Below are 10301 nucleotides of genomic sequence, written 5' to 3'. Positions count from 1 at the left end.
TGCCTCTAATTACAGCTATGAGTAGAACCACAATGAGAGTGACTAGTGCTAATTGCCACACAGCAGTGAAACCCACCACAAATCCAGAAACAAATGTTGCTATATAGTGTATGAAATTACCCAACTACGCAAAACATCAAACACAGATTGTATTGCTTATTTCAGCAAAAAACATTAAAACACTAACATTAGTGCAAATTGGGATTTTCTTCACCTTCTCGCTAATGGCATCCTGGACCATCATTGCTTCGATTGGGTTGAAACACAGAAGCTAGATTTAACTAAGCTAATTAGCTTCTTCTTTTTTTGGATAAACAGTGCTACAGTGTGTGTCTTATATAGTAGGGGACTGTTTGGTTTCGGTTTTTATTATATCCAGTTTTTATTTTACCCTAATTTTATACAAATTAAGGTTTATTTTATTCTTATCCCAAACAAACACAATTTTGCACAAATTAGACAAAAGGGTCATTTTACATGGTCTGTATTTATAATTATTAATTTATTCAACTGAAGTAAGGGTATTATCGTCATTTTATACCATACAGGAACCTATTTGCACTAAATTGATAATATATGGGGGTTTTATACCACATAGGGACCTGTTTGCACTATATCGATAGTAGATGGGGTTTTTTTGCACTTAAACCTTTAAAAAAATACTACCTGCAATGTTCATATATTTATTCTAAAATTTTTAAAAAATATTATTTAAATTTTCATACACGAAATAATTACTTTAAAGAGTATAAATTAATAAACATCTTATCTAATAAAAGTAAACTAAAAGTATCTATATATTTTGTTTACAAATATATATGTGTTTATACAATGTACACACACATTTAATAATTTAGCCTCAAAAAAAAAAAAAAAAAAAAAAACAAAAATGGGTAATATGGTAATGATATGCTATTATTTTTTAATAATGTAGATTTATTCTTCACATTTTTAATTTTTTCATTCAATATTAGGCACATTTGATTATTGTCATCAATAATAAATGTAACATGCAATTGTCCATAATTCAATAAATAAGAAATCGTTTAAATTCGATAATTCACAAATTGAATTCGTGAATTGAAGAAATTGATTTCGTGAATTATACAAGGATTTGCTTTCAAAGCTCAATTCGTGTGCGGAGTGCGAGAGTAACACCACCTTAGAAGGATTATGTGACTTAGGTCGGTCATAGTTTTTCATAATGAAAAAATATCTAAAAATGGAGAAAATCTACTTTCTAACTTTCAGATAATAATAAAGTGGTTGAGAATGATCCAAACACAATTATAACTGATCAAAAAAATATATAATTCAAAAACTATATATATACACCCTATAGCATGCTTACATCCCTCATATGCATAAAACATTCCTAAAGTTTTAATTTGGTGTAAATAGATCCCTCCTGACACATTTAAGTTATATTTAGCCTAAATTGTCCTTATATATACATTTATATATTATTTAAAAATGCATCATTTTATGAAATGGCGAAAATGGTCATTTAGTACATAAGAGGTGTGATACACACTGTAAGCATATTATAGGGGTGTTTTCTTCACTTTATAAACTATTGTTGTTTTGAACCTTTTGATATTAATAGCTAGATTTAATTAAGAACGTAATTTTAACGTGATTTGAATAGTTAGATGATCGTAGGTGATTGAATACTCATTTGTTTATTATTTTTTTGTTTTTCAATAAAGATTGAATACCCATTTGTTGCAATAGTTGATTAAAGGCTTTACAAGTTAAGATTTACATAAAGAAATGGTCATATCAAAATCTGGTATACCAAACCTTGAATATTAGGGTTTTCTACAGGAACCAAGCCTTCGGTGTACTGTCATTGTATTACCTTGCTATCCTTACCAAGATTATCATCTGAGCATGTGTATATGGTTGATATAAGATTGTGGAAACCAAGTTCAAGTCTGTATTGAAGTTGAATTCCATTTTTACTCTTCAGACCACATATTCTGCTGAAGTTTGTGAAGAACTTGTTTTGATTTATACTTTGAGCTACTTAATCACTCTGATCTTGTGTAATAGCTTAAGTATATTTGTTATACATCTTTCATTATGTATTTGATGAGTTGTGAGAGGTTATTTGGTCCAATCAGGGGTGCTTAGGACAAGGGGAGTGCTGTGAGCACATGTATGTGAGCTAGGATATGTGTAGAGTGTGAGACAATTGAGTGTGTTTTAACTTGCATTACAACTAGTGGATTTGCACTGGGTGAGCCCAAGAACCAAGGTTTTTGATCCATGTTGGTACACAAAATTACGAACCAAACGTTGTGGTTCGATAAGAAGAATTTCGTGCTCAAACACTCGTTTGAAAGTATAATCAATAAAAATAAAAGGAAGAGAGAAAGAGATCAAGGAAGAACAAGGGCTAGCGATGCTGTGGAATGCCTTTCATTTGGGTCTTGCCCTCATATTTATATCCGTACAATGAGCTCTTTTTGGAGCCGTTATTGAGCGTTTCATATATAGACTTAAAAAGTAACAAAAAATAAAGGATCCAAAAAAATAAGTTATCAATTAATTATCTCTTTTTGACCGGACGAAAATAAATAAATACTAAATGAGGTAAATAAGGTAAAAAGTTTAATTTATAATATAAAGGGTGGTTGTGTTATTATAAAATAAGTTATGTGCATTATAAAATAAGAGATGAGTTTAGAGACTATTTTCATTTTTTTTATAAAAAAAGAAAAGAAAAGAAGAGAAGTGAAGTGTAGAAATTGGGAATGCCCTCCTAAAAATACCAACAGCAGCATATCCTTAGATTAGACAATATTTAGGTCCTTACTAGTGAAATCTACACATACTCACCGCTAATGTGGACCAATAATGAATGGACACGTCATATTTTAATTACCAAATTAAAAATGGTGATAGTGATTTGATTACCATCTATGATTTGGTAATTAAAATAGGACGTGTCCATTTATTATTGGTTCACATCAATAGTAAGTATTTAATTGATTCTCACTAATGATGACCTAAGTATTTTCTCTTTATATTTTTATTTCATTTTTTATTTATTTATTTTTTACTTGTGGGAAATGTATCTATAGAATTAGGTACGTGGTCAAACCTCAAGGACAACAAAAAAAATAATAGGTAGGGTCGTTGAATATTTGAGCTAGCTAGGTTGATACTTGATAGTTGATAATTTGACAATAACCGGCCAGTCAAACAATATTACACGTATGTATGTTCATGATCAAGCCTCACCTAACTTTCTTGTTATAAAATCCAAAGTTACACTTGTTTCTGTGTCTCTCACGTGTTGTTGGATATTGGCGCTGCATAGACCGGAGGCTTGAAGCTAATTGTTCCAATTAATTTGTACCCAACTTTCTAACTTGGTGTATATACAATAGTCAACAGTTATGGATGACATATATTATATTATATAAGTTTTCTGGATCCCACCCTACAGTTTTGTGGAGGTTCAACTAATTTAAACTAAATTTTAATTTGATGATATGGCAAGGAAAGCGGCAACCTTGGCAGTAGCTGAACTACATTATTGTCAAATTGCTTTGTGCAATTCAAATTGTTTCAACAATATCTCAATTATGTGTTTGCTCCCACTTTTTCTATTTGCTTTCTCAGGTATAGGCATCGCTACCTCACGCACAATCATCACATCTATACCCGGTTTCAATGGAACTCTACCCTTCACACTCGAAACAGGGTACGTAATTAATTAAGTTGATCTTCTACTTCTACTAGATTTTTGATCCTACATTGTGCTGTTCGTCTGTGTACGCACCAATGTGGTTGCCAATTAAGAAACTTCATATAGTATTTTCTGTTCAAATGATTGATTCTTGCACGCACGCGCACACACACACATATATATATATACGCGCTTTGCATGCAGATATGTGGGTGTAGGTGAATTGGACGACGTGCAACTGTTTTACTACTTCGTCGAATCTCAGAGGAACCCAGAACAAGACCCTCTTTTGCTTTGGCTCACCGGTGGCCCTGGCTGTTCCACTCTCTCTGCATTCTTTTATGAAAGCGGTCCAATTTCTTTCTTAATTTTTATTCTTCTCATTGTTGTGTTTGTTGTGTATGTGCTCTAAAATGACATGACCGATCCGTCAATGTTAATGATATTTAAAAAATTAAGGAGGTGGCATACCGATACAGTTGTCCCATAACACTATCTAATCTACTTATAATTATCAGAACCAAGTTTACATTAATGTCCGTTTCTGTCTGTAAGTACCAAATACCATTAATTATTGATTGTCTCAAGAGTATATTTGTCTTTGTGATTTTGTATATTTTCGTGGTCTAAAAAAAATAAAATAATAAAATAAAAATAAAAATAAAAAGAGGAAAAACTGGCACAGGGGTGATTATGATTCTCTCATTTCTCACTAAACCCTTCCTTGCTCTTGAAATTTATATATATAGAAATGAATATTGGAGCGTGATTCCTGTTTAACATTGGTAGCATCAATTTGTCACAAGCCCACATTATAAAATGAATTAAGTGATTTAGATTGCTGTCTAATAAGTGGCTATTTTAGAATGACAACTAGTAACACATCTTCTACAGTATTACGTTTTCTTTGTCATCCTTGTAAATACACCATCCAAAGTGACTGCATAGAAACTCAACGCCATGGCAGTAAACTATAATGCACCTGGTGTGGGGGTGGGTTGATTCAGTTTTGCTTACATCTCTAAATTAGGCCAGCCAGACAGGGTTTTTCCGGCTCTGCCACACCTAATTAGGCCTCCTTTCTAGGTCAAGTTTCCTCATGATTAAGTTAAAACCGAGGGTTTTAATTCTTTGAAGCAACAAATTAAGAAAGAAATCAGTAAAGAATCAAACACTTGAATTGATGGTTTGATCCAACAATCCATCTGGCTTCCAAAAGAGCCCACTTAAGTGTCTCCTATACATAGCTAGCTTAATAACCAAATACCACAAAACATGTCTTGTCTTATCAGTCAGTAGGAAACAAGCATGTAGTTGGGTGTCACAAACAGCAATTAATTGATTGATGCCATTCTTTTTTCCCCTTAATTTGCACAGGTCCGGTAATATTCAACACTGATGGTTATAAAGGGGGCTTACCAACACTTAGTTTAAATGATTATGCCTGGACGCAGGTGTGCAAAGTTTTGATCATATCTTTATGCAGATTATGTGGTTTAATTAGCTTAAAACATTAGAAATTTCTTTAAGTAAATTTAGGTAAAACTGAAAATTAGTGATAATTTTGCAGCGCCTCAACATAATATATCTAGACGCACCTGTTGGCAGTGGATTCTCTTACTCAACAAGCCAACAAGGTTACTATATAGATGATTACAAATCATCAGCGCAAACCTATCAATTTCTAAGGAAGGTGCGTACAAAACACATTAACATTACATTAATTGATGTCATATATATATTTTTTTCTTAGTTGGTACTTATACACACATGCCTCTACTGAAATAAAAATAGGCGGGCGTGCATGGGCGCGCATAGGTGCCCCCTGGGCTGCAGCGACGCCCATTTTTGTTTTTGGCCATTCTCCTCCGTCCGAATTCCGAATCAAGTGATTCTTGAGTCTATCTTCGTTAACTTTTCGTTGTCTATCCGATGGTGTGCTCGGTAGCACCCATAACTTTCTAAAAATTACTATTTTGCCCCTAAAACTAAACTTGTCTGTTTTTAAAATGTCGCTTCCGCATTTTGTTTTCTTTTAAGTTCTGTGACTTCATGGGAAGTCATGTTTGTGTCTCAAGGATAACGTACGTCTCTCGAGACTTTGTTTTTCATGTGAAATGACCATTTTGCCCTTAGGGGCATACTTGGTCTATTTTCACCCTTTCGTTTCCGTATTCGTTTTCTTTTGTTTCTATGACTTCATGGAAAGTCACCATGGCGTCTTAGGGATACCAACATCCCCATAGATCTTGTTTTGTTTCCGCTTCCGCATTTCGGATCTGTTATCAGGTCAACTTTCGGGTCACATTGACATATCCGACTTTGTGAAAATTTGAAACGTCACAAGTGACCGCTGATAGTTTCACAACCTTGTACTACTAAAAAAAAAAAATCAATAACTAATAGTAGCTTCTTGTAATATTAGAAATTTCTTTTCCTTGCAGAAAAATAATAATAATATTTTTCTTGATGTTGTGCAGTGGTTGATAGATCATCCACAATTCTTGGAAAATAATCTCTACATCGGTGGTGATTCCTATTCAGGCATACCTGTTCCCATGCTCGTCCAAGAGATTATAAGCGGTAGTTTAATTGTCTTCTTGAGGATCACTGCTTTCATATTTTCATGGAAACCAAATAGTAGTTATACTGGTTTGTTCATTATGGAGTTGCAGGTAATGGAGCTGAAAAGGAGCCATTCATGAATCTCCAAGTAAATGAACTAATTTGAAATTTCAATTTAATTCTGTTAGTTTTTATCTTGTTCCATCTTAAATTGTCCTATCCTCCGTTGGATTGCAAAAGAAAACATGAATACAAAAGGAAACAAAAGCTCAATATCCTGCAATACTCTCTGACATTGGGATTTCTGATGTGCATTCCATCAAACAAAGCACAGAGCAACACACGCACACATACTTGTGAACTGCTTTTAAATACGGTATTCTTTAAATTGTTGCCAGGGGTACGTTCTTGGAAACCCAGTGACCGATTCATATATTGATGACAATTCTAGAATTCCATTTGCTCACCGGCTGACACTTATTTCCGATGACCTTTATCAGGTGATTTCATGACTCATCATGTTACATCTTCCTCTATTAAGTTCCAGCAGAAGTCCTATGGTACCCATCCATGTAGATGACCATACTCAGAGTTGAAGAAAATATCCACTAGGAACTTCAAGTGAATGGCTTTGGCAGGCCGAGCAAAAGATTATGCAGCACACATTAAGTCATTATATATATATAGACATTTTTGCCACTGTTGTTAATTGGTGTTTGGACATCTCATCCAATCATCCCATCCTGCTATACATAGGATTTGAAAATTCTTTCCATCATGTTTTATAGCATTTTTTAAAACACATTGATATGACTAAATCACCTCGAAATTTTTAGCATCATTATTTTTAGCGAATAGGGTAAAATTAAAAAAATTCACATTTATTGAGTAGATGATTTTGTACAAAGCATGATACGTTCACTTGCTCTGTTTGGCCTCTATTGTCCTCAGATTTCATGATATAACTGATTACATAATTAAGATTGAGAACAGGTGCCTATAAACTTTTCTTATACAATATCATTCTGAAAGATGCTGAATCTTTTATGAATTTCAAGTCAGCAAAAACGAGTTGCAATGGAGATTATGTGAATGTGGTCAATGAACAATGTGAATCAGCCATTGAAGCAATCGATGAGGTTAGAGAGACTATCTTTTTTCTGGTTTTAAAAATATATTGTGGTCATTAAGTTTTGGAGGCCGGGATTGATATTTTGATAGTAAGAGAACTTTTCAATTTGCAGTTGGTCCGTGACATAAATTTAGTGCAGGTTCTGGATCCTTATTGTGGTGAAGCATCAGCAAGACCTCATGAATTAAGTTGGCGTCGAAGATCTCTCAAAGAGCACTCCAAAAGTTCTCTCCTTTGGCAACCTAATGATTCTGCATACTATTGTCATGTAAATCTGTTTTTAACTCATATACCTGTGCAGTTTTATTGGGTAAGCAATTTCATTCAATCTGGAGTTTGAATTTACATCATCAGCAATTTGTCTACTTCTGTAGGATTATGTTTATGTGCTCTGTGCCGTATGGGCAAATGATAAAGGTGTTCGAAAAGCACTTCATGTTCGAGAGGTATGTATGTACACTATATAAAAAATAAAATCCGCATAAAGAATAGTTTCAGAATGAGGAATGTTTACAACGTTAATCAGGGGACGAAAGGAGTTTGGGAGAGGTGCAACGGTAGTTTGGCTTATACAAAGGATGTAACAAGTAGTGTAGCGTATCATCAAAATCTAACATCAGCAGCACTCAGAGCTTTGATATACAGGTAAAACATTTCTTTGTTTTTCTTCCTTTTATTTATTTATTTATTTCCACACCCAAACACGCACACGCACACATACAGACAATTCTTGTAGGCTGCGTTATTTGCAAATGTCACCTTAAATGATTAGAGGACATTAAGAATGAGCTGTTTATTTACTACTGTGCTGATCGAAGAACACCTAAAATTCAATCTTAAGATCTTTCTATATTAAGATACTTACGGACCATTCGAAAAGAAAAGAAAAGAAAAAATTACTCTACTACAGAGTAGAGAATTAATGCAATGATGGACGTAAATTTGCATGAAACATCTTCCCATCGGTATTAAATTCTTGAAGATGGTCAATTAGCCAATGCATAATATTCTTAAATCTGGTTTGAGTTTGCATGATGGATCTACTAGCATGACCCAACATCATAGTTAGGCACCCATAGTTACAAATGTTTAAACGTACGTACGTCACTCATCATTTAATGAAGTTCATCAATTTCTACAGTGGCGATCATGATATGTCGGTTCCACATATTGGTACACAAGAATGGATAGGCTCCCTCAATTTAACCGTTGGTAGTGTTTGGCGAGCATGGTTTGTTGATGGCCAGGTTGCAGGGTGGGTTCAGCTAAATTGTACATTTCGTCGATTCTATTTCTTCTTATTTTTCTTGATTGATGATTGTGTTCTAGTGCACAGGCATACGAGTTATGGCATTAATTTCTATATATATACATATATTATTAATTTCTAATCTTACATTACATTAAAGGCCTGTATGAGGAAGAGGGAGAGACTCAATTAATAATTTAATAGAGACTTATCTCTCATCTGATCACATTATATATGTTTGTTTGTCTGATCCAGATACGTTAAGAAGCTTACAGAAAATAACTTTGCCTTGACATACGCAACTGTGAAGGCAAGAAAATTCTCTCGACTTGTTGGTCTAATTCTCCACCAATTAATGTTTTTCAGAAATCAAAATTTATATGCTCTTCATTCATTCCTTGTGCAGGGAGCGGGTCATGTTGCGCCAGAATACAAGCCCAAGGAGTGTTACACCATGCTAGACAGGTGGTTTGCATATTATCCTCTCTAATGAAAAGCAGGAGCAATGTGATACCGTGAATTAAATAATGTACCAATCAGTATTGGGTCGCATCTGTTCGCAAATTTTTTACTTCAGTTTGAGTAATTTTTTATTTTTTATATTTTGGGGAAGGTTTAAGTTTGAGTAAATTTCATGCATCATGTTGTGTTTGCAATTCTGAATTTAAACCCCTAATTTAGATAGATTTTCTCGTTTGAGCCTAGCTGGGTGAGAAGTCCAAACTATATAGTGAGTATTTGTGGAGGTGCATGAATATTTTACATAACCAATAATATATAGAGTTTAGTGCAGAAAACACCCATAAAGGATGTTTACAGTGTATATCACACCCTCCTCGTGCACAAAACACCCCTAAAGTATAATTTGGTACAAATAAGTTCACCTGACAAATTAAAACGAGACACTGTGTAACGACCCTAAAACTCATAATCCGGTACATCAACTGAGAAACCCAAACTCGACCCGATATCAAGTCCGAAATGCGGAAGGGAGAACAAAATGAAGAGGTCACTAGATATGAACACACCCTCTCTAGGACAGCATACATTGAGTGTGTAATTAAACTGCATCTCATACATTGAATATAAAATGGCCTTAAGGCCTCAAATTACATTTCTCCTGGTGTCAATACAATCATACATCTTAAATGAAATTACATCCACATAAATTCATACGAGCTCAATTACAAAACCAAATAGCTACAAAATGGAATAGAGACAAATATACATACATACATACATATATATATATATATATATATATATATATATATATATATATATATATATATATCAATTTTAATGTCCAAAACAAATAAAAGGAAGTGTCCTCCTTAAGAGCCTTACTTCAACCTAAAAGGGGAATCAACGAAGGGGTGAGCTACAATGCTTAGTAGGTCAATGGTAGGTACATACACATACTATATTTCTTTAACTTCACAAGTATAGCCTGTGTCAACAATGTAAGGGACATGCTCCTTAACGTCTAATTTTCGAAAAAAATACTAAAGGCATCATCCTAAGCTAACAGTAGCAAGTAGACATGATCAATCCATTAAATAACCCTCAATATACATGTATGCAAGATCCATTCCATTTGTAGTAGTCAAAACCTAGCAAATGAATTATAAGAAGTAAACAAGTTGCAACTACAC

General features: G+C 33.8%; 1 protein-coding gene across 2 annotated transcripts; it reads left to right on the top strand.

The window, feature by feature from the left end:
• The first annotated feature begins 3443 nt into the window (after positions 1 to 3443).
• On the top strand, positions 3444 to 9350 carry LOC132278508 (serine carboxypeptidase-like 18). Of its 2 annotated transcripts, none has more exons than XM_059780307.1 (14): positions 3444 to 3715; positions 3905 to 4050; positions 5078 to 5154; positions 5271 to 5393; positions 6181 to 6283; positions 6376 to 6413; positions 6664 to 6765; positions 7324 to 7404; positions 7537 to 7665; positions 7772 to 7843; positions 7924 to 8042; positions 8539 to 8652; positions 8902 to 8956; positions 9053 to 9350. In XM_059780307.1, the coding sequence occupies exons 1-14, from the start codon at positions 3504 to 3506 to the stop codon at positions 9134 to 9136; spliced, it is 1455 nt and encodes a 484-aa protein (XP_059636290.1). In that variant the 5' UTR covers positions 3444 to 3503; the 3' UTR covers positions 9137 to 9350. The 2 variants fall into 2 exon arrangements, with proteins under 2 accessions (XP_059636290.1, XP_059636289.1); XM_059780306.1 differs by having other exon boundaries at positions 3445 to 3715; positions 7510 to 7665.
• Positions 9351 to 10301: the final 951 nt, after the last annotated feature.

The sequence above is a fragment of the Cornus florida genome, unplaced genomic scaffold (assembly GCF_030987335.1).
Source record: "Cornus florida cultivar Cherokee Brave unplaced genomic scaffold, ASM3098733v1 CherokeeBrave_3.0.0_Hap2_Chr10, whole genome shotgun sequence".
NCBI classification, from domain to species: domain Eukaryota; kingdom Viridiplantae; phylum Streptophyta; class Magnoliopsida; order Cornales; family Cornaceae; genus Cornus; species Cornus florida.
Note: the sequence above shows the minus strand (reverse complement) of the source record. Positions and strands in the feature narration are given on the sequence as shown.